This window comes from Patella vulgata, chromosome 5, assembly GCF_932274485.2.
Source record: "Patella vulgata chromosome 5, xgPatVulg1.2, whole genome shotgun sequence".
NCBI classification, from domain to species: Eukaryota; Metazoa; Mollusca; class Gastropoda; family Patellidae; genus Patella; species Patella vulgata.
The window spans coordinates 63722401-63746310 of NC_065883.2; the positions used below are offsets into that span (position 1 = coordinate 63722401).

Consider the following 23910-nt stretch of genomic DNA (forward strand, 5'->3'; position numbering starts at 1 on the left):
TAAAAATATTTCAAATTTTTCTATTTTCAGGGAAAATGAAAGGATTGGCTTTTATCCAGGATCCTGATGGTTATTGGATAGAAATATTGAATCCAAAGAACATGAAGGATATTTAATTTAATAGTTCGAGTCACTGACTGATGAACTGCATGGTTGCCATTACAGATATACAAATCACGATGGGCTGTATGAAGTCAATTGTGGTAAAATTGTGGATTATGGATGTGTACATATAGAAATGCATGTAACACGGAAAATGTTTTTCAAAAATAACATTGAGCTGTGACTACTATTACATTCATGTTCAAATAGCCAGTCTGAATCCGATTCCCTAGTTCAGGGGCAAATAACTTATCTAAAGCCAATTCAGTAGATATAATGCCATGGATTTATAAAGGTCCATGATAATACTAAAGTAAGAAACAGTTGGCCAAGGAGTAATTTGCCCTTGAAGTAGGGAATCGGATTCAGACAGTTTAAACATAAACGTAATAGACTATTGGCATTATACTTAGTCACAGTTTAATGTTATTTTTGAAAGAGAGCTTCCATGTTTATTCTTTAAGTGGCATTTAGCGATCAGGGAACAAATTAACTGTGTTCTGTTAGCTTCCATGTTACAGGCACCTGTGAACATATATACAAGACTGTCAAATTCCTCTATTTTTATTTTCAATTTTAACTACTGCTTGACTGTTATTCGTGTAGAAGATTTAAAAAATCACGTGAAATTGTCTTTCTATTCACTGGGCTTTAACATTGTTTTGATTCAATTTTATGAATATCAGTTTTGATACTATATGGTGCTAATTAAAATATTCAATGAGAAATCAATTTATATAATATAATATACAGAAGTGTTTTATATTGTGGGCATTATTGTTACTAATAATATTTCTGATTAAAATTGGTTATTAAACTGATATGTTATGTCACTGTTATTTAAAAATGAAATTCTGTTATTTAAAAAGGTATTAATTGTGTTTATTGAAATGAATCCTTGTGTTGTTAGAAGGAACCATAATATTCAACTGATGACATACTTATTATTTTTAACTTGCAACTGCATTCTATTTTATTTTGTGTGTAATTATAGTGTTCTTCCTATATTCTACTTGTATAATGTATATGTTTTGTAGTTTGGGAGTGACTTATCAAACTTTCCACTTTAAAATGCTATTGCATTTCTAATGATTTTAAATTTATCCTGATATTACATGTATATATGTCTTTGTAGTTTAGGAGGGACCTATGGAAGACTAGGTTTTTTTTTTTTGCAAACTAAATACGTTGCCTCATTAAATAAAGTTTTTATTATTATTATTATTATTGGTATGCAAAATATACCTGAACAGTTAAACTTCTTTATGTAAGTATACAGAGAGAAATGGGATTTAACTTCCACTCAGCACAAACTAGGTCATTTCAGGAATAACACGGTTCAATGTTATTTCAATAATTCACGTAGATGTATACTAGGGGTCTTCAGCTGTGAGAAGAAATCAGAGGTCCTGAGAAAACCCACAAGGTTGCACAGTCGACTGATCTCCATTGAAGTGAAATTGCTTGACTCAATGACATATCTGATGATCTAAAGCATGTGCCTTAGAGGATTCGGTCACCTGAACCCTCATGTAAATGTACAAGGGCTCACATATGTCAATATACAAGGACTTAAACATTTGTAAATATACAATGGCTTTCACATTTATATTAAAGATAAGCAGAGATTGAGTAAATCAATTTATCAATATATTATTGTCATTTACATTCGGGAACACAGACATGCCCATCCACTAATCATCTGAAAATCAATATTTAACAAGGAGAGAATTATAGCAGTTCAGGAGGAATTTGAAAAGAAGAAATGTTATGTATATCTTTTTACGCTTTATCATGGGTATTCACATAGCAGAATCAATTATCAAAACTACAATACATATATTTACATTCTGTTTTAAAGTCCTTTATTTAAGGTAGGAACTTGGAACAGCAATTACAACTGGCAAACTACTAGGTAAAACACTGCAGCATAATTACCCTCCATATATTATGTATTTTTGGTAAAGGTCATACAGTGAAATTCTGTGATATGATATCAGCCTACTTGGTAAATATTTATGATCTGGAAGGATGACAAAGAGATTTTAATTATATTGAAAACCAATCCTGTCCATTATTTATTGTTCCAATAATTCCATGCAGGAAAGTCATATAGGTTCAATAGTGGGCTTAGAAATGTGGTCTGAAACCAAATAGAGAAACGGAAGAGTTACTCCCCTATCGACTTTCTTACATGATGGAGGAAATAAAAGTTACACTTCCGGTTTACTAAAAAATGTGATTTCTGTGCATTTTGTTGATTGAAAATCGCCCCAAACTCTTAAAATAGAATGAATTATTAAAATGCCTATACTCTTTTGGTAGATAATATGTAGACATATTTGAAAAATCCACAAAATGTTTAGATTTATGTTTTTGAAATCGAATAAAATGACATGGTGTCAAAAAGTGAGCCACCTTCAAAGAGTTAGAGAATCCATAAAAATAAACTCACCGTTGTTGATAACGACAGCGGGCGTTAGGTATTTTGCCGATCAACGAAAAGAGACAATAATGAATGTCTTCGATAGAAAGGCTAAAAAAATACAAAGAAATAGAACAGCTTTGATGCCAGATTATCAGCTATATAATTATGTAAAAGATGAGGTAGAAAAAGATGTGTCATTTAAATTGCAATTAATGTAAAGTTATTATTATGAGCCCTGTACCTGTATTTTACATTTGTGATATCTCTTGCTTTGCTTAATCTTGGTGATAATGATAATATTCAAATTATCATGTTTTAAGTTCTCGATAAAACCTTAACATATACAAATTCTAAAACGTTTCGTATGCTATATTTTAAAGTTGACCACGTTTGTTTAGACCATTTATTTTTATATCACATTATATTTCAGGTTGGTTATAGACTAGCCGACAGGATTTCTGATGTAAACAGGTAAGAGGCTGGCTCACTAAGCAGGAGGTCCCGAGTTTAATCCTGGTGTTAGCTGAGAAAGTTCCATGGTATATTTAAGCGTGGTTCCCTACATGTATAGTCAGTTTCTCATCATTCGAACAGGACAAAAATGAGATCCTGTGTATATGATGGATTGCACGTAAAAGAAACCTTGACAGTTGTCAAGTAACCAGTCTAATTTGTATATTATATGTATGTATTTTTCTTACAGAAAGTTTGGTGTTGCATTAGACTTAGGTTGTGGTCGAGGTCATGTATCAAAACATATTTATAGTGATATGGTGTCAACTTTGTATCAGTGTGAACTAGCTGATCAAGTTTTAGTAAGTCAAAAGTATAAAGCCTTCAATTTCCATTCCATACATGTAGTGTATGCTTTTCCTAATAGTAAGTGCAGAGGTACTGCACCACAGATAATTTACACAAAAACAAATATACGGACAAGACATAATACGCAGAAATGACAAACGCAAAATTCAGACAAAGTGAATGGATCGGGGGGCTAGCCGTAAGCGTCCACTGCGATGTACAGTTAAGTGATCATAACCAAGTCTGTGAAGTGGAAGTCATCAATTGCTACAAATTCGGACTCAAATATTCACTTCACATGTAGATCAGTTCTAGAGTAGGAGTATCCAATGAACCTTGATCATTACAGAATGACAAGAAACCCCAAATCACAGCATGTATTACAAAATTGAACTTGAAAAGGATCCAAGAGTTATCAATACTCCAGAACCATCTTACAAAGTTACAATGAGTTGTTACTGTATTCTTTTCAACTAATTGTCTACATTAAGAATATATAATTTATCTTAATTTTATATAATACAGAAACAGAGTGAAATATCTCCAGAAGTACCAACATATAAAATTATAGCTGATGAAGAATTTATACCTTTTAAAGAAAAATCTTTAAATCTTGTTGTTAGTAGTTTAAGGTAAATTCACCAATATATTCTCAAGAATTCAACACAGTTTTTTTAGCTTTCTTTCTTGTTATCATTAGGCATCATAAAATTTTTTTTTTTAAAACAATTATTTAACATTGCAGTCTCGAGATCTTGGAAATGAATTAAGTTGGTTTTAGCATCTTACTTTGTGGGTTAATGTGTGTTATGAGCTAAATATCTTAGCAGTGCTACAGCCTACTCTTGTTAGCATTTCCAATGGTCACTAAATATTTAACATGCTGTCAATTGTGTCATACGGTATTTCGTCCCATCCAAACAATCAGCCAGATTACCTTGCCAGACCCTCCACACTGCACCACTGACGAAAGTAGCCAAGCTGGAAAATCCAGATAAACTATCTCAGCCAACATGTAACCTTCCAGATAAATGGTGAGATAGCGCCATACTCACCGAGAAACATGATTTTCCATGTTGACAGGCTATAAAAAACAAGAAATACACATAATACAGGGGCCTTTTTTTTAACATCTCTCAAAATATTGCATTTATTTATAGCACCCTTTAATTTTTATCAATATTGTTTTTTCAGTTTACACTGGGTTAATGATTTACCAGGTTGTTTTCGACAGGTGAGAATCTAAAATTATTTTTTAAAGAAAAGTTAGTATTCAATGATAAATACCTGGGTAATGTGCAGTAATCTGGCATCGTTAGCTCAAAGAATAAATATAATTGAAATATTTCTATTTTTTTTCAAGGTCTACAATTGTTTAAAGAATGATGGTGCTTTCATTGGTTCTATGTTTGGAGGAGAGACATTATACGAACTCAGGGTTTCTTTACAATTAGCAGAACAAGAGAGAGAAGGGGTGAGATATTTACTTGTGGTTACCATGGCAATATTGATAGACTAAAATAATTATGTCTATATACTTTCTTTTTTCGAACAATAAAAATTTGTTAGTTATGTGAATCTTTCAAATTTCCGTGTACTTGATTGGCCAAATGGGTTGATGATATGGACCAGAATTTCAAAATTTGACCCTTTGACCACTCAGTCCCCGAGTTTCTGTGACATTTGTTGACAAGATGTATTGTGGGCACTGCAATGTTGCTTTCTTGTTTTATCAGACTAACAATTGTTGTGTTGACATCTTATATCTAAATGGAAAAAGAACCACTAGTATTGTTTGCTGGTTATACAAGAGTATTTTATTCTGACCAACATATTACTGTTTCAGGGATTTGCTGCTCATATTTCACCTTTTACAGAGATCCGAGATTTGGGTAATTTATTAAACAGGGCAGGATTTAATTTATTAACTATAGTAAGTATTATTAAATCTGATTATTCTACAGAATAAATACCAATAAGCATTGGAAGTGATGTTGGCTCAGTAAGGATCGCTATGTCTCACTAACGAGGTTCAGCTTCTGTTGGAATTAATAGTAGAATAAACATAAACACTGATGTCAGTCGAAATTCCCCTCATGCACACTGCATGGCATATACCCCTTTTCATAAGCCCATAATCGTCATTGTTTCCTATACTGTACTGGATTCTGTTATTAAGCATGTCTGTTTCTAGCCATATTATCTTGAGTGCATTTATTACGGGATAAACAGTCATGTTTTGTCACACATAGTACATATTGGAAACGGTTCAAAGCCACAACTACAACAAATTTACGAGTATAATGAATAAATTGGTAACAATAATAAACTTTATCTAAAGAAATTGGGGTGCGGCTTTGTAATAATTGTAAACATAGTCTATGTTTTAAGTTGTTATTATTGTATGTTTCAGGATGTAGATGAAGTTGTTATTAATTATCCATCTACGTATGAACTGATGTATGATTTAAAAGGTAGGTTAAAGACACATTAAAACCCGAAAGACTGATCAAATTACTTTTGCTTTCACTTGATCTTTGCGATGGACATTCACCATCACAGCTTTTTTTTGCCCCAGTACCAGTTAAAGGAAACAAAAGATTTTTCACAGCTCTTCGACTAATTTCAGACCAATGCAAGATAGTTTTTCATGAAATATAAGCAGAATCACTTCAGTATCATCAGTGCCGATTGGATTAAATTCGGATGCTACTTCCTTTCCGTTTTATTTGATGTTTTGCCGACTGTATAGTGTGGTGAATTATGGGAAAGTGTATATTACGAATGGTTCTGAGTTGTTATGGGGTTACAATAGAATTGTCTAATATAAATGCAACTCTTTGCTGCAGAACATTATGATAGAAAGTTTGTATGATTACAAAGTGTAAATATTAGATAAAGTAAAATTGTAATTTAAAGGAGCTAAATCGCTAACATTTGGGACCTAGAAAATGACAAAAGTGGGTCGCAACGCGTATAATACTGTAATATGAATGTATATAAACTGATTTACATTCAATGGTTTCCGTTTTTACTCCAATTTCAAATCAGTTATGTTCGGCGAAATAAGCCAGCAGTCTCAAGCGAGTGCAAATTTCTAGCGTCTGGCTATTCCAGTCTACATACGCCGTTTGATTTGGTGCAATGTGTCTAGCCTCGTCCCTCGAGTTATCCCACATATCAAAACCCTGAAGAAGAAATGTCTGAAACCCTCAACATTTTGAGAGTCTTATCAAACACTGACTGGGGAGCAGATCATAAGGTCTTGCTCAGATTATATCGAGCTTTAATAAGATCTAAACTCGATTATGGGTGTATTGTGTATGGGTCTGCCCGTGAGTCTTATCTCAAAGAGCTTGACACCATACACAACCAAGGACTTAGAATCAGTTTAGGAGCATTTCGAACATCTCCAGTGCAGAGTTTATACGTCGAGGCGCACGAGCCCTCATTGCACGACAGACGTGATAAACTTGCACTGCAGTATGCTACAAAAATTGCATCTCTGCCTCATCATATTTCTTATAACACCATATTTAGACCATTTCACGAACATCTGTATTTACTGAAAACTAACGTTATTCCATCATTCGGTATTCGCATCCAACCCCTTTTGTCAGAGGCTGGGATCAGTCATGACAGTATTGCGAATACCCCTTTGTTTAGTACTCCACCCTGGACTATATCGCCTCCAAAGATCGATTTAGATCTGACGAAAAACAAAAAGAGAGATACTAGTTCCACGGTTTTTCAGACTCTCTTTCGAGAGTTGAGGTCTAAATATGGTGATTATGCTCCCATTTACACAGATGGTTCCAAAGATGGTGATCGGGTAGCTTCGGCTACCGTCACGCCATCTGGAACCATGTCTGTCAGACTTCCACCTGCTGCTTCCATATTTACTGCTGAGCTCCAGGCCATCTTTCAGGCATTGGAGTTCATTCAATCATCTTCTAATTTAAAACACGTTACCGGTATATTTACTGATTCTTTGTCCTCTTTGCAAGCAATAAACAATAAGCAGCTTGTACACCCATTAGTAGCAGACATTTATCGTCTGCTACTATCACACGAGTTTAACAGCAAGGACATTGTCCTTTGCTGGCTCCCCAGTCATGTTGATATTAAAGGGAACGATCAAGCAGACTTAGCTGCCAAGTCTGCTTTAGATCTTCCCATATCAAAATTTCTTTTACCTTTTACAGATTTTAAATCTTGTATTAACTTTTTTATTTATGACCGTTGACAACGGTCTTGGGATCTTGCAGGCACAAATAAACTTCATCACATTAAGCCTCTCTTAGGAGACTGGCCAAGTTCCTATAGAACCAACAGGAGGGATGAAGTTGTTTTGTGTCGCTCTCGTATTGGTCATACTTTTTTAACACACATTTTCATATTAAAGCGAGAGCCTCAACCAGAATGTGAACACTGTCATGTCCCTTTGACAGTTAAGCATATTTTGATTGAGTGCAAGCATTTCAAGGATATTAGATCAAATTTTTACCGTTGTCAGTCATTACATCACATGTTTGCCCAACCGGGTTTATATGGTAAAGTGTTAGACTTTTTAAAGGAGACAGGATTTTATCATAAGTTTTAATTGTATATATATCATTTCATTTTTGTATTTAATATTTATATGCATAAAAGTTGTATTTTATTTTTAATTTTACTAACTGTGATATTGTTTTTATTTATGCATATAATGTTTTTCTGTGATATAATTTAGCCTGTCTTGTAATATTCACCATATGTTTGGTGCAATATAGCCCGGTTGGAGCTGGCGTGCCATAAAACCACATTTCATTTCATTTCATTTCGTCCCTCGAGTCTCTTGATACAACTGAGGCTGAAGCGCATTATGGTACACGATTCGTGTACCAATGGTAAAATGTTTATTTTGGCTTAAATATTGGATATCAAAAGCCCATCTTTTTCCCGGTAAGATCACAACATGAATGTTGATTTAATTTGACAAATAAATCGTGTTTTCAATGTTGAAGATTTTGGATGATATTGAGTTAGAGACTTAGCTACTTTAATTGTATTTAGATATATTATTAACAGTTCTCTAGATTTTTTACAATCAATACAAACTATAATTTTCACACAGTTTTAGTGACTGTATTTTAAAGCTCCATTTTGTTTTACCTCCAGGTATGGGAGAAAATAATTGTTCATGGTCAAGAAAGCCACAATTACATAGAGATACAATGACAGCTGCTAGTGCTATTTATAATGGTAAACATTTCAATTTATTTTTGTAGGAATGACCAATTGTAATTGGTATAGACTACAATCTGATTAAAACACAGATCCTATTTCATTTTGTTTCATTTTTTTTTAGTTCAAAATTTCGTTTTACTTGTCTTTACTACTCTACAATCTGGAAGAGTTGTTATTTAACCTGGGTCACCCTCTAGAAACATCAATGCTGATTGGTTAATCAAATGTCTGACATCATAGGGTCGAAAGCCACTTGTATGACCTCTGACGCATCGTCCCACTACAACTGATCTTCATGTGGAAGAAGCCATCAAAAGTATAAAATAAACAACGAAATGAAATATAGATCTGTAATTTAATCCGATTGTCTAGTCTATGATGCCAAAACTCAAATATGATGGGTTTTTACCATCTATATTTATGGTAATATTATTACCATTACAGAGAGAGAGAAATGGGATTTAACGTCCACTCGACACAAACTAGGTCATTTCGGGACTAACTCATGGTTCAATTTTATTTCAATAATTCGCTTGTGCGTAGGGGTCTTTAGCAGTGGGAGGAAACAGGAGAAAACCCATGAGGTTGGACAGGCGACCCTACTTCTTGTCACGTACAACCGGGGAATCAAAACCCTGCCAGTTGACTCAATCACAGACCGTATTATATAGCGCGCATGCTAACCATTCAGCCATCCAACCTCCCTATTACCATTAGCCATAGTATAGTACTGATCAAGATATAGTTGTGTGTCTGACAAATAAATATCAATGCAGAAATTAACAAAAGAGTGGAACATTAAAAAGCTTGTTTTAATTTACTATCTTCGTGTGTATCATATATTTGTTTGGACTTTGGAGGCCTGTTTTAATACATAGTGAGACACATGAATAAAATTATTTTTTTTCTTGGACAATACCGAACTTATATAGCTCCAAAAGATTGGAAAGTTTATGAGAATTTTAATACAACCTGTTTTAAATATGGCAGTTTAAGCTGATATTACCTCTGTACTATGACTATTAAAAGTTACCAAAATAAAATATTTCAATGGTTTCAATGTCAAGATTCTTATCATTTATTACAGAAATGTATGGAAATGAACATGGAGTACCAGCTACATATCAGATATTATATTTTATTGGTTGGAAACCAGATCCAACACAGGTTTGTCCGAGTCAATTCTTTAAACCATATAAATAGTTTCCTACATGATAAGTGTAAAGTTAAAGTGTTCAGTCCAATATTAAAATCATTTTAATTTATTTATCTTTATTAGAATATGTATTATGTAAACTATACGCAAAAATATCAATATCCCCACAGGTCATAAATGCAGTAAGACAAATTTGTTTCACAGTTGTGGACTTTGATAGGAGAATATAGGAAAGTAACAGGCTTTACCAGGGGAAAGTAGTGTAACTTGTTTTGAAATATTAATATTATTTTCTATTAAAAGAAAATCTCTGCATTAAAACTAATTAATGAAGGATGTGGATTTTATTTTGGTTTTACTGATATATCTAAAATCTGATTTTATTCAAATATTGAAATGTACAATACTATTCTACATCACAAATGACCAAAAATTATTTTTGTTGATATCTGGTTATATTAAAGGGAATGAAAGCTTATAATTACCCTATTTTCTCCCTGGACCCCTTTTGAACCAATCCAGACTCGCTCGTTTCAATATGGATTAAAAACCCTGGTATATAGTTTGGAATAATTTATAATTTTATTTATTTGCAGCCTAAAGCAGCAGCACGTGGATCAGGTCAAGTTTCATTGAAAAATATTGATAAATTAGATGAACTTTCCAAACAAATAGAAGAAGCACGAAAAAATATCCCCAAAGATCCAAATGACAACTCAGATAATTCTCAGGATCCAAAAAAATAATAAAACTGAATGTGTGTGATGATTAATTAATCATGAAAATACAACTAAAATATTTTAGCCAAGGAACCTTGCCAAATGAGAAATGGTATCGGGTGTTTTAGGAAGAGTAAGCACAATCTGTCTTGTGTATCTATGTTATGAAGACTTCAAAGTGGAATGGTACATTTATATGTATGATACAGTGCATTTCTGTGTGCAATACAGACTAACTACTCAAGAAAAGACAGAACATATAGTACATTAATATGACACAGTAAATTCAAATCATCAAAGTGAATTCAGCAGTAAGCTATACGAACCTCCAGACATCATCCTTACAATGATTGTATAGAGTAGAAAATTAAAAAAAAAAATAGTCAGAAAAGTTTTTATTTATTTTTTATTTGTAAAATTTATATATTTTCCCTCCATTTTAAGTGAAACTCCTGATTGGCTGTCACTAGGTAACCTTGATATAAATGTCTGAAATATTAAACAAAAGATAATAACTGTAAATATGTGTTCCATATCTAAAATAATCTCTTGAGACAGATGTTCGATAATAGTTAAAGACCAATAGGGTCATTATGCCACACTCAGTGATATGGATGTAGAAACTGGAGTTCATCAGCCAATAACCCAATGTACAAATGTTATTTACTACAATTATGTCAGGAAAACTCAAAAGCCAATTCTTAAGAGATCAAAGATGATCTAAATAATAGGGCTAAGGGAACCTCTCATATTTTAATCCCTTAGTTATACTTGAGCAGGGGGTTTGGATGGCCAAATGGTTAGCACATGCGTGCTGTATCATAAGGCCTGTCAAATCCCCTGTTGTACATGGCAAGGAGCAGGGTCGCCTGTCCAACCTCGTGGGCTTTCCCTGGGTCCTCAGGTTTCCTCCCACTGCTAAAGACCCCTACGCGCAAGCGAATCATTGAAATAAAATTAAACCATATGTTAGTCCCGAAATGACCTAGTTTGTGTCGAGTGGACGTTAAACCCCATTTCACTCTCTATAATTGAGCAAATTGTTTATGCGGTATTTAGTAACTGAGTGAGAAGAGAACATGACACAATTATATGGAATTGTGCAGTTTTAGAAATATTAATTTTTTAGAAATGAAACCTATAAAAATAACTACTTATACTGTGAAATGTTACATTTCTAAAATACAAAAATTTCACGTTCAGTATTTATCGATAGGTTTTAATTTCTATGCCATATACTTTTAAACTTAATGCTAAAATTTGTCTTTTAATAAAATACAACTTTCCCCAGAAAAAGAGTTGTGATGCCAGTAAATTGACCAATGGGTCTCAAGACATTTCGGTCAATTTTTAACTCAAGTGGTCATGACCGGCATATATGCCGGACTTGGAACCTATGCAGCAGACCATAGTTAGATACATGCTAATTACCTTTGGTGTTTTCTGTAAGGATGACATATATCCAATACACATACTGTCAGTCGTATGCGCCCACAGCAACTCAACTAAAATATAATAATTTATACCATTTTAAATAATAAATGTTCTCCATAAGAACTGGCATCCTTAAAGATACATTATGGGAGATTCGATAACGAGTTGGCAGTTCTCACTATAATAGTTAAAAACTAGATAATGTAAAGACAATTTGCTGAAAATTTCATTCAAATTGATCCACTATGAACCGAGAACTAAGCGATTGAAATTTCCACCTAGCCTCGATCATCATTACTAAAGTCAGTACGATAAACAGCATATTCTTGATTATCCATTTAATCATTAAATCGTGAAGAAAAGTTATGCAGTAAATTGACTCATAATCCACTAAAAATCGCAGGCTAATGATGCCATCTAGAGTTAATTATGGTCTGGATAGGTTAATTAATGTCTAATTAATAATTTAGATAACATTTCAGACCTAAAGAAAGACCTGCAATAGACAGATTTAGCTCTTGCATAATGTATGTTTAACCAGTGAAGCATTTGAGTTTACATTTTCATCCAATTTGCATGAGACTTGAATAAATTTATATCTGCTGGTGAATTCAATATTTTAATTTTCTTGAATGACACACTCATTAAATGGTTGCTTTCATGGTGAAAATCCACTAGCTAAAGTTGTCACTTTTGACTCACACGGCCAAAAATAATAAAAGAGAAAATGAATAGTATATTCATATTTACCTGAATCAACATCTTCTGTTTTAACAACTAAAACTCCTCCATGTTTTTCACTATCATCTCCTAAAAATGACATGGTTTAAGGTCTCAGATTTCTTATAAGACCAATGAATGGTTACAACAGCTTATTATCTATGGTTGTTAAGAGAAAGAGAGAGAGAGAAATGGGATTTAAGTCCACTCGACACAAACTAGGTCATTTCGGGACTAACACATGGTTCAATTTTATTTCAATAATTCACTTGTGCGTAGGAGTCTTTAGCAGTGGAAGGAAACCGGAGGTTGGACAGGCGACCCTACTCCTTGTCACGTACAACCAGGGAATCGAAACCACACCAGTTGGCTCAATGATAGATCTTACGATACAGCACACACGTGCTAACCATTCTGCCCCCTCCCCACCATGGTTCTTTAAGATCTCATATATCTATAAAAACCAATGAATGGCTACAACAGCTTATCTATGGAGCTTTAAGATCTCATATATCTATAAAGACCAATGAATGGTTACAACAGCTTATCTATGGATCTTTAAGACCTCATATATCTATAAAAACCAATGAATGATTACAACAGCTTATCTATGGTTGTTTAAGATCTCATATATCTATAAAGACCAATGAATGGTTACAACCGCTTAACTACTGAAAATTTTAATGAGATAAAAAAAGAAAATTGATGTAAATAGGAAGGAGAGATAGAAACTGGGATTAACGTCCACTTGACATAACCTCGGTCATTTTGGGACTAAATGATACAATTTTATTTTAATAATTAGACCACTCCCCTGATGTAAATAGGCCTAATATACAAACTATATTACCTATAAATTCTTTATTGAAGACTTCATTAATAGCTTGATGTACATTATCAACTGTCTGTATATGATCAGCACATGTTTTAGCTAATAAACTTCTTATAATATCTTCACCTGAACCTATTCAAAGAGAACGGTAGTCATGATATAAAAAACAAAATATATTTGTTGACTTTAAACTTGCATTATGATAAAACCACATTTTGTATAGAGTGGATTTTGACTAAAAATTCTACCTGAAGTTGTCACGGCTACACCAGATCTGTCCTTTGTTTTATTTTTAGCCCAGCATCCAGCTCCATAAGTAGCCGCCTACAATAATAATGATTTATGAAAAGTTGTATCTCATTCCAATTCCAAATCTTGGTTAGTTTGCAAATGACCTTGACAGAAATAGTACAATTATTAATAAGAGTGATCATATTCATTTAAATAATTGTGAGCTGATATTTTGCAAACTTTTATTTGACTGCAGTCTGTTATATCAATCTGTGACAATTTGAGCTCTTAAAATCAACTAGTAGTCAATATATCACTGTTTGGATTAAGAAAATAACAGGCTTGCTCTTATTTTTTAACAAAACGAATTAATATCAATGTTATGGTTTACATGCAATGCATGTCTAATAGCTTACTTCAGTTTCTTTCAAAACCTTATGACAACAGTAAAAAAAAAATAATTTTCTTTCAAATAATTAGGCTATATATTCAAATTTAGAATTTTCACTGTATTAACTATGATGAATAAAGTTATTTACCGGTCCAATTCTACCAGAATGTTTTAACCATATTCCTCCACTAGAAGATGATGCAGTTATATTACCATTATTATCTATACATATAGCACCAACAGTATCCTGTACACTACCATTTATATCGTCTTCATCAATCTAACAAACAAATCTAAATGTTTACATCAAAATAACTAATCCAATGCAGCACCCCCAAATTTTAAAGCAGCCAGGGAAATATAACCCTACCCATCGGCAATAACCACAACTGATTGTGGCTGAAGAGCGACTTTAAATCTGACACAAGATGGTGAAGACCAGTATTTCCATTTCTGTGGTCTTCGTCTACCCATGATTACACTTTAGACTAAACTTATTCTAAAGTTGAATCAAGGTAAGTATACTGTAGACATATTGTTTATCAAGGACTGTAAATTCAATTAATTACATTTTCTTTAAGTGGCATTTAGTAACTAGGCAGATAAATAAACTATTGTAATTTTGTCTATATATGTTACTTTAAACATTGTTATATTTTATTAGCTTGAAAAAGTTGAGAGAATACTCTTCGAAACGTCGCCTAAATAAATCGGTAGCTGTTTTCTATAAGCATGTTTATAGTTTATACATCTATTACATTCTGACACAGTTCTCAATGAAAGTCTGATAATTCACTAACCCTGCTTCTCTTTACTTCATGGGCTTTTTCATGTTTAGAAGAACAACCTTCAATTTTTCTTCTATATTTAAGATGCATTCTTTTAGAAGATTCTGGAATACAAATACAAACCTTATACACTTGGTACAAATTTAAGACACATACTTATAATAATGTGATAATGATGAATGAGTTAGTGAATCAAAATCAGACTACATGTACTTGTAATGTAACAATAATGTTAAATACCACCCTTGTTGTAACTGAATAATATGTCCCAATCTTTATTCTGGTCAACAAATTGTACTATTATACAATATTCCAGTTAATTGATGATACAAATTTCATCTTAACACACCTAATTTAAAAACTTGGAAATATTCAACTAAATGATATGAAAAGCCTGACGTAAAGCTTTTCAAATATTACTTGGATTTAAAAATATTTTTGAACCCTTTGGACAAGTAAAATAGGATTTAATGGATAATTTACACAACAGGTAGGACACTAACACATCTAGTACTTAGAATAAGGCTATTTTTTTATTTTCTGGAGCTGTCAAGTCAGCAAGAGTGTTATTGTCCCTTTAAAGTCACTCATGGACATTTGTCATGTTTCTGACAATATCTACTTTTTCACGTCTTAATCCCCTCAAAATGTACTCCCGTTGATTATTTAACATTTAATGAAGAAAACAAAACCTAGATGTCAAGGGTAGATAATCTCCTAGCTTGGATTCAAATGGATTAAAAATAAGTCAAATAAAAAATTTAAGCAACATTTATAGGTGGCACTGGCTTGTTTACACCATCTTCAGATGAGCATTGATCTTGAAAAAGTTTCCTTTCATTATGTCTTTGTAAATACAGAATGAATTGAACCATTTTGGACTGATATTCCTTTGAGAGATCCAACTTGAACAATATTGAAAGTCATCAAATAACACACTATTTATGGATAACAATTACTATGGTTTATTTCACTGCGACTTTTCAACAAGATTTCACAAGTCGTTATCAAGCATATTACACAAATAAATAAAATGAAAAGAATATGGTTATATAAGTACAAGAGCAGTGCGAACCCTCCAATGGGATGCAAAATCAGCAAGCATGAGCAACTGTCCTAAGCCAAGAATAGAAAATATTGAAAACACTTCCTAAGCCAAGAATAGAAAATATTGAAAACACTTCAATGACAATCCGAGGCTTTAAATAAGCCTGTATTACTAACCTGTTATTAGAAGAGCTGGATCACAAGTTTCTATACCAGATTGTTCACACCATTTTCTCGCACCATGTCCAACTAAAACACTGCAATAAATGATTTTATAAACAATAAATCTCTCACCAAAATATTAAAAATTTCCAAAAATACACAGCTTGTACTGTCCAGCCCATGGATTCCATGTTTGAGAGAGAAATGGGGTTTAACGTCCACTAGACACAAACTAGGTCATATCGGGGCTAACACATGGTTCAATTTAATTTCAATAATTCGCTTGCGCGTAGGGGTCTTTAGCCCTGGGAGGAAACTGAAGGACCCGGAGAAAACCCACGAGGTTTGACAGGCGACCCTAATCCTTGTCACGTAAAACCGGGGATTCGAAGCCCCGCCAGTTGACTCAATGACTCACCGTATGATACAGCCCAGTGCGCACGTGCTAACCATTCAACCCCCCTAGATTCCATGTTGGCCGTATTTGCCGGTCATGACCAAGGGCAATGGAAAATGACCGAAACTAGACCTGACCCATTGGTCATTTTGCACGCTGTAAAAATAGCATATTTTTCAAAACCCAACTTTCAAACATAGCTACGATCAACCTTAACCATGTAACTTTAAAATTATATGAAATGAAATGAAATGGGGTTTAACGTCCTACTGTTCTGCTCCTAAGTTGGGCTAATGAAGACGGGCATACGCCATACAGTGTGCTATGAGGGAAATTTTGCCCGGGCAGCGGCGCTACAGCCTACTCTTATATCGAATTCCAACTGCCAAGGGATCTTTTACGTGCAAGCCAATGTGTACATGGGACCTCGGTTTTTCGTCCCATCCGAACGACTAGACAACTGTCCTTGTCAGGCCCTTGATCCTGCATCACTGACAAGGGGAAACCACGCCGGAAAATCTGGATGAACTTTCTCGGCAAATGCAGGGATCGAACACCCGACCTCCAGGCTAGCGAGCCAGCGTCTTACCCACTTAGCCACGTGATCCCCCTAAAATTATATGGCTGGTACAGAATATAGAAGCCACATTATTCCATGATCGGTGTTTAAGAGATATATACATAGTTATCAACAGAGGATTATACTGAGTGTTGTGTTTATAATTAATGATGAATGTCTCGTAGTAGAACAATAAAAGTTTCTATACCTCTATTACGATCACACACATGTAAAAGAGTGAACTTCAGCCCCTTGTAAGGATAAATAGTTGGATCAAATTTATTTATGACTTTCATTTAATAAATCAATGGCATCATTTCCGATACAATGAAACTTTTGTGACATAAAAATTTACCTTGGTGGTATTCTACCATGGGATAGGTTGTCACTCTGCTGCTTTTCAATCAGTTTCTTTGCGGCTTTTATTGGGTTCCTAACACCTATACACAAATTGAAAGAAAAACATCATAAAGTGGACTTGGGACAAAAACAATATGACCTTAATATATCACATACTTAAACATGCATTATGCAAGAGCTAAATCTGCCTATTGCAGGTCTTTCTTTAGGCCTGAAATGTTATCTAAACTATTAATTAGACATTAATTAACCTATCCAGACCATAATCAACTCTAGATGGCATCGCTAGCCTGCGATCTTTAGTGGATTATGAGCCGATTTACTGCATAACTTTCCTTTACGATTTAACGATTAAATGGATAATCGAGACTGTGCTGTTTTTTGTACCGACTTTAGTAATGATGATCAAGGCTAGCCGGGAATTTCAACCGCTTAGTTCTCGGTTCATAGTGGATCAATTTGAATGAAATTTTCAGCATCTTGCCTTTACATTATATAGTTTTTAACTATTATAGTGAGAACTGCCAACTAGTTATCGAATCTCCCATAATGTATCTTTAAGCAATTACACTCCCATATATCATGTACCTAATCAGATTTATTATGATTCTTAAAGGATACTCAATCGATTTCAAGTGATTGCAATTCTCTTATTTTAGAGCATTCAAGACTCAACTGAGCATTCCCTCAGTGAACTTCAAATTTAAGAGCAGAGATCTCTCTTAAAAAATTTGCTAGACATTTTTAGAATCAGAAAATCTATATTTAAAAAAAATCACTGTCACATTTTTTTTAATTTTGCTTTCTAGAAACCAAACTGCAACTAACAAATGGTATACTAAGCTTTTTGAAAATGTCAATAAGTTTAATTAAGGGAATTAATTGATGCCGCACATTGATTTTTTTTTTAGCCAGACAATGACTAAAAGAATTAAATGAGAGCCCTGCTCCTTAAAATGAATGTTCTATTTTTTTTTTTTCACTACATGATTCTGAAAAAAAAAGATGTATTAAGATATTATCTGAGATCATGTAACAAAATTATACTTGTAGTGTGGTTGTAGTTGTAATAGTGTAATAAATTGAACTGCCTTCATGAATTACCTTGTAAACATCCCACAATACCAAATAAAGATGTCTGTCCATCTATGATACTAGCATCACATTCAACCATTCCATTCATAGTTAAACTTGAACCAACACCAGCATTTGTACATGATGCATCCTGAAAAAATGATGTGTTTTATTTTCTTATATACACATTTAAAGTAGCTAAGTCTCCAACTCAATATCATCCCTTCGACATTGAAAACACAAATTATTTGTCAATTTAAATCAACATTGGTGTTGTGACCTTATGGGGAAAAGATGGGCTTCTGATATCCAATAATTAAGACAAAATAAACATTTTACCGTTGGTATATGAATCGTGTACCATGGTGCATTTCAGCGCCATTTTTAACAAGGGACTCGTAGAAGTCATGTCAAGCGGTGACGCCATATTCTTATCTGGAGAGCATGCGCAATAAATACTATCAGTATAGAGTGGAATAACTAGACGCTAGAGATTGCCATTCGATTGAGACTTCTGGCGTATTTCGCCGAACATAACTGATTAGAAATTGCAATAAAAACAGAAAAGATTGAATGTAAATCAGTTTATATACATTCACATTACATTATTATATGCGTTGCGGCCCATTTGTGTCAATTTCTAGATTCAAAATATTAGCGATTTAGCTCCTTTAAATTAAAACGAAATAAAGCTTCTCTCAGTATATAATATTTAAAAAAACACAAAACTAATAAATTAATCACATTCTGCCGTAATGATCAAAAGTACTTGGCAGATTGTGATTAATTTATTAGTTTTTATGAATCGTGTATAGTTAAAAATTGTTTTTTTTTTTAATGCATTTAAATACGGTATATATACATTTAAATTAAAATTTCAAATAACTTGAATAAATCTGTCCAGAACAAATTCTTCTCTCAAACACAGTTCACTGACTTAATTCTACAACATCTTTCTGAGGGGGAACATTTACCTAGGCATTATTTGGAAAAGTGGAGGGATTTTTTAAAAAAAAAGTGGATAATATGTATAATACCTCTAATGAAATTGTGGCAGCAGTTACAGCAGAAAGGGTCGATTCTCCTTTTAAAAGTAACTGCATTGCCTGAAAAGAAAAAAACATATGCGACAGAAATGCAAATATTTAATTCACATTTTGAATTATTTTCAGAAAAAGTTGGGGCAAACCTGGCCAATATAAGTCAGCTGAATCATTTGAGAATACTAACACCAGGTATCTTGAATAATTCTACCTGTACCTAAGTTTAATATTGCAAAATATTCATGCTTGGAAATCCCTTTAACTCTTATGATTCATGTATATCATAATAATTCATACATCACTGGATCAGAAACAAGCCAAAATCATTGTCATAAGGTAAGATTCAAATTCATGTCAATGAGATTAAAAAAAATGTGGCAATAAGAAATCATGTTGGTATAGATTTAAAAATAAAACAGCTGATTTTAAGTTATATCTCATCAACACTGTAGGTCTACGCATAGGCCATTTTGAGATTAACAATTTAACATTGGCACTAGATGGTTAATTGGACAATGCAATGGAGGGGAATTTGGTCTGGTGTTTCCCTTGTGAATTCCAACTGACGAGGAATACGTCCAGTGTTCACTGTAAATTTGTTCAAAGGATATAAGCTTGAGGTAACATTCCAAATGAATAAGCACATTTGTGTCCATTTCTAGGTGCCAAAGAATAGAGATTTAGCTCCTTTAAAAATTTTTGTTTCTGAAAATGCTGTTGCAGTGTTGGAGAACCGAATACTCAGAATAGCCTCTATGCTATATTATGCGAATGATGTTCTCAATAGACCGGAGGCTCAGAGCCGGGGGGTGTCCATCAAATGGGCAAAAAACCAGACCCAACTTAGCTAGAGTAAAATTTTGTGTAGAATACGATGCTGTGTGGTAATCAGTCTGCAGGACCTTTTTTTCGACGTTCTAAAGTAAATGTACGGTACTAAGACCACCTAAAGATAAGTCTTAAATGTTCCTACTATTTATTAGAACAGGTTTCGCTCTAGTTTTTATATTTTGCGCTGATATTTTATTGCTTTAAATCTTACTAGTGCAAAAAACAGACAATTTGACCTTTTGGCCTCCGAGGTCACAAGAAAAAAGGTGAATTTAGCAAGTTAACATTTTTATTGAAAGACTGGTTACTTTCTATCATTTTCAGCATGTTTTCGTGATACAAGAATGGCTGCGCATTCACTTTCAGTCCAAATGACCTCATTTGACTTTTGACTCCGAATATCGCGAAAACAGCAAACTGATTACCACTCGGCATCGTATTCTACGCAAAATTTTACTCTAGAAAAGTTGGGTCTCGTTTGTGCCCATTTGATGGACACCCCTCCGCACTGAGCCTCCAGACTACAATTACAATGGCAATTGCAACCTCACCTGTAAACAAGCTGTTTTACAAACATCTTTATATTCTTCCTCTTTACGTGGAGAATGAAAACCAGCACCTGAATTTTTAAAAAAAAATAATTTTTCATATTGTTAAAAAGGTAAAAAGAATTAAATTTTAAATATAAAGTATTTAATAATTTCGTTTCGTTAATATTATGAGATTGTGGAAACCGAAATTTCCACACACCCAGAAGTGTTTTCCTGGCGAGTGTTTTTTGAGGGTTGAAAACGTTTCCATTAGATATACTTGTGGTATATTGTTTTAGTTACCAGCATGTACAGCTACAAAACAACCTGGTAGAGACATATTCTTGCTTTGTCAGTTGTCTGACTAATTATTTCTTCAACAAAAACACACTGGTTGTGCTAAGTAAAGTTATTGGGTTGGCACTGCGACTGGAATGATTCAAGGGAAGGAACTCTTATTTGACTCGGATTTGGTCAGATTGATCATAACACAAATGTGATAAAATGTAGATTGAACTGGCGCTTTACCTTTTAATTTGCGGTTATAAAAAAAGATAAAAAAAAAATATAATAAAGTCTGAATGATCTGTAATTGAACGCCTTTGGGTATCTGGATACATTATTTTTAGAATCCCTCTCAGAAAATCTTATGAATATATATTATATATGATTTCTTGTGACACCACAGCATTCTCATCATGCCGTTGATGGTCCGAGTTTTCTAATTCTAAATAGTATTTGTATAAGACAACAACTCATAGTTAAGATGCTCATCTGATCATTTAGAGACTTGTCAATGTAACCTTTCTATTGCCCAAAAGACTGACAAGAATCTGGGTCCCATCTTATGACTCTCCGCTTTGCCAAGCCATCAAATTGAAATAATCAGATCAAAGGTGTTGGATACTTTGAACTAACTTTATAAAAACGAAATTCTATATGAATTCAATGTCAATTGATTATTTAGATCAAATGACGTCAAATTGGAGTTAAAGTTTGTCATGCGAAGAATGAGCTTGTATTGTAATTAATCTTTACAATATTAGCTTTAGATTGGCAATTAACATTCATTTTCCTGTCTGTGATTATTCTGTAAATTTTATATCAGTATTTATAATTTCTTTGCAGATTGATTGATAATTACAAGAATATTGACATGGTAATGACCTCAAGAAGTACTAACAGTGATTTAGGAGTAAAATCCAAAAATGCCAAGACACAGTAAATTGCAACTACAAGTTTTAAATTTGTACAAGCAGTTTCTTAGGGCAACTAAAGACAAACCAGGATTTGAGGGATATATTAGGCAAGAGTTTCGTAAAAATGCCACGATCCCTAAAACAGATGTTATAAGAATAGAATCAATCTTCAGAAGAGGCCAAAGGAAATTAGAAATGTTTCAAAGTTCATCAGTTACTGGTATGGGTGTATTTCAAAAGGATGAAAAGGATTCAAATTAGATTTCTGGATGCTAGTTTTGTAAACTATATTAGTGAAATCTGTTTTTGTTGTAAAAAATTGTCATATTCTAAGTGAATATATTAACTCTTTATTCATGACAATGTCTAGGTTGTTACGCTATTGTTCATCATTGGTTGATACCCAATCAGCAGCTGCTTTATATAGTAGAATATTATCATCCTTCCCCAGTGGATTGCAAATGGCCTTTTCTTATGGTTCGGCAGTATTTCAACAAGAAGATCACCCGTCCAAAGATGAGAATATGTTAGACTTTATATTTGTTGTAGATGAACCTGTAAAATGGCATAAAGAAAATTTAGTTCTTAACAAAAAACACTATTCTTTTTTAAAATATCTAGGTGCAAGATTTATAACTAATATTCAAGACAAAAGAGGCTCAGGTGTTTATTTCAATACATTAATTCCTTTTGAAAATAGAATAATCAAATATGGTGTGATTAGTACGGATCGACTTATTACTGATCTCTTGGATTGGGACACCTTATATGTAAGTGGTCGTCTCCACAAACCTGTTCATATTCTTAAATTTCCAAATAATCAAGACTTAAAGAATGCCATGCAGATTAATTTAATGAGCGCCGTTCACTGTGCCTTACTGCTTCTTCCAGAAACTTTTACAGAAGAGGAACTTTATCAGACTATAACAGGTTTATCGTATAGTGGGGATTTTAGAATGACTATAGGTGAAGACAAAAAGAAAATTGAGAAAATAGTTAAGCCCAATGTGATCCATTTCCGTAAATTGTATCAATCTATACTAGATAATGAAGAACATGTATACTGGCATAAAGATACCGGTAAATTTGAACAGTATCCTAATTATGTTTCACAGTGGCACCACCTTAATTTACTACCCTCCACTGTTCAGAGAAATTTATTACATTCTCGATATAGCACTGGACGTTATCCCGACTATGAAGAAGTATTACGTGCATTTGCTCATGATAGTAATTGTTCAGACCATGTAGCTGCATCTATATCAGATATTGTTAAATCTTCTAGTTGGAATCAAAGTGTTAAGGGTATCTTCACGGCTGGTATAATCAAATCAGTCAAATATTCTTCTCAAAAAATGAAGAAAATGTGGAAAAGCAAATGATGCATATTAGTAGATATCAGATTATGTAATGTAATATTTATGACTGAAGTGTGTGTGTAAAATTAGGATAATTAAATTGTATTAATATAAATGGTTTTATTTTGTCTGGGTTTTTTTTTTTAAATATTAAAAAGGGGTTTTCTTCCTGTTTGTCCCTTAGTCCGACACACCTTTTGGAACATAATAAAGAGAGAATGTTCTAAAAATTTGGAAGCATGTTAATGCTCATTAAGTGAATGGCTTGACTAAGTTAGATGATGCGAATTATATGCTTAGGGTATGCAGAGATAATAAGCAATTTCATGTGTCAATGATTTGGAACATGATTTAAATTGAATGAGAGTAACGAAACTTGGTGTTTAGTTTCATTACATCAATCCCTTGACTATAAGTTCGATATTGAGCATTTTTGACAGAGTGATAATCAATTTGATTTCTCGATGCTTTATAAAAATATAAATATTGTCATCGCCCCTGTCCGTCAGTCCATCCACA

General features: G+C 33.3%; 3 protein-coding genes across 6 annotated transcripts; 2 read left to right on the forward strand and 1 right to left on the reverse strand.

Moving 5' to 3' along the window:
* Positions 1–119: 119 nt before the first annotated feature.
* LOC126820573 (arginine-hydroxylase NDUFAF5, mitochondrial) lies at positions 120–10826 on the forward strand. Of its 4 annotated transcripts, XM_050548618.2 has the most exons (11): positions 2138–2709; positions 2961–3001; positions 3234–3345; positions 3857–3963; positions 4526–4565; positions 4695–4805; positions 5178–5264; positions 5745–5805; positions 8492–8575; positions 9648–9727; positions 10313–10826. In XM_050548618.2, the coding sequence occupies exons 1-11, from the start codon at positions 2461–2463 to the stop codon at positions 10460–10462; spliced, it is 1122 nt and encodes a 373-aa protein (XP_050404575.1). In that variant the 5' UTR covers positions 2138–2460; the 3' UTR covers positions 10463–10826. The 4 variants fall into 4 exon arrangements, with proteins under 4 accessions (XP_055956748.1, XP_050404575.1, XP_055956747.1 ...); XM_056100773.1 differs by lacking the exon at positions 2138–2709 and adding an exon at positions 120–2110 and having other exon boundaries at positions 2961–3345; XM_056100772.1 differs by having other exon boundaries at positions 2144–3001.
* Positions 10816–21277, reverse strand: LOC126820574 (threonine aspartase 1). Its single transcript, XM_050548620.1, has 13 exons — positions 21138–21277; positions 20856–20923; positions 19468–19536; positions 18461–18581; positions 17352–17436; positions 16056–16135; positions 14844–14935; positions 14192–14323; positions 13670–13745; positions 13440–13553; positions 12620–12679; positions 11867–11940; positions 10816–10924 (listed from the first exon to the last, which is right to left on the reverse strand). The coding sequence occupies exons 1-13, from the start codon at positions 21172–21174 to the stop codon at positions 10835–10837; spliced, it is 1098 nt and encodes a 365-aa protein (XP_050404577.1). The 5' UTR covers positions 21175–21277; the 3' UTR covers positions 10816–10834.
* Positions 21278–22290: 1013 nt separating this feature from the next.
* LOC126820575 (phosphatidate cytidylyltransferase, mitochondrial) lies at positions 22291–23511 on the forward strand. The gene has a single exon (XM_050548621.2). It carries the CDS (start codon positions 22390–22392, stop codon positions 23413–23415), a length of 1026 nt encoding a protein of 341 aa, XP_050404578.1. The 5' UTR covers positions 22291–22389; the 3' UTR covers positions 23416–23511.
* The last annotated feature ends 399 nt before the right edge of the window (positions 23512–23910 follow it).

Coding starts and splice junctions, on each gene's coding strand:
- LOC126820573 (XM_050548618.2), top strand. CDS start 2,461: ATGTTTAGATTTATGTTTTTGAAATCGAATAAAATGACATGGTGTCAA. Junction 3,964..4,525: donor CTTGTTGTTAGTAGTTTAAG/GTAAATTCACCA, acceptor TTGTTTTTTCAG/TTTACACTGGGTTAATGATT. Junction 5,806..8,491: donor ACTGATGTATGATTTAAAAG/GTAGGTTAAAGA, acceptor TTTTACCTCCAG/GTATGGGAGAAAATAATTGT.
- LOC126820574 (XM_050548620.1), bottom strand. CDS start 21,174: ATGTCTCTACCAGGTTGTTTTGTAGCTGTACATGCTG. Junction 16,136..17,351: donor CATGGTAGAATACCACCAAG/GTAAATTTTTAT, acceptor CATTTATTGCAG/TGTTTTAGTTGGACATGGTG. Junction 13,554..13,669: donor TGTAGCCGTGACAACTTCAG/GTAGAATTTTTA, acceptor CTCTTTGAATAG/GTTCAGGTGAAGATATTATA.
- LOC126820575 (XM_050548621.2), top strand. CDS start 22,390: ATGACAATGTCTAGGTTGTTACGCTATTGTTCATCATTGGTTGATACC.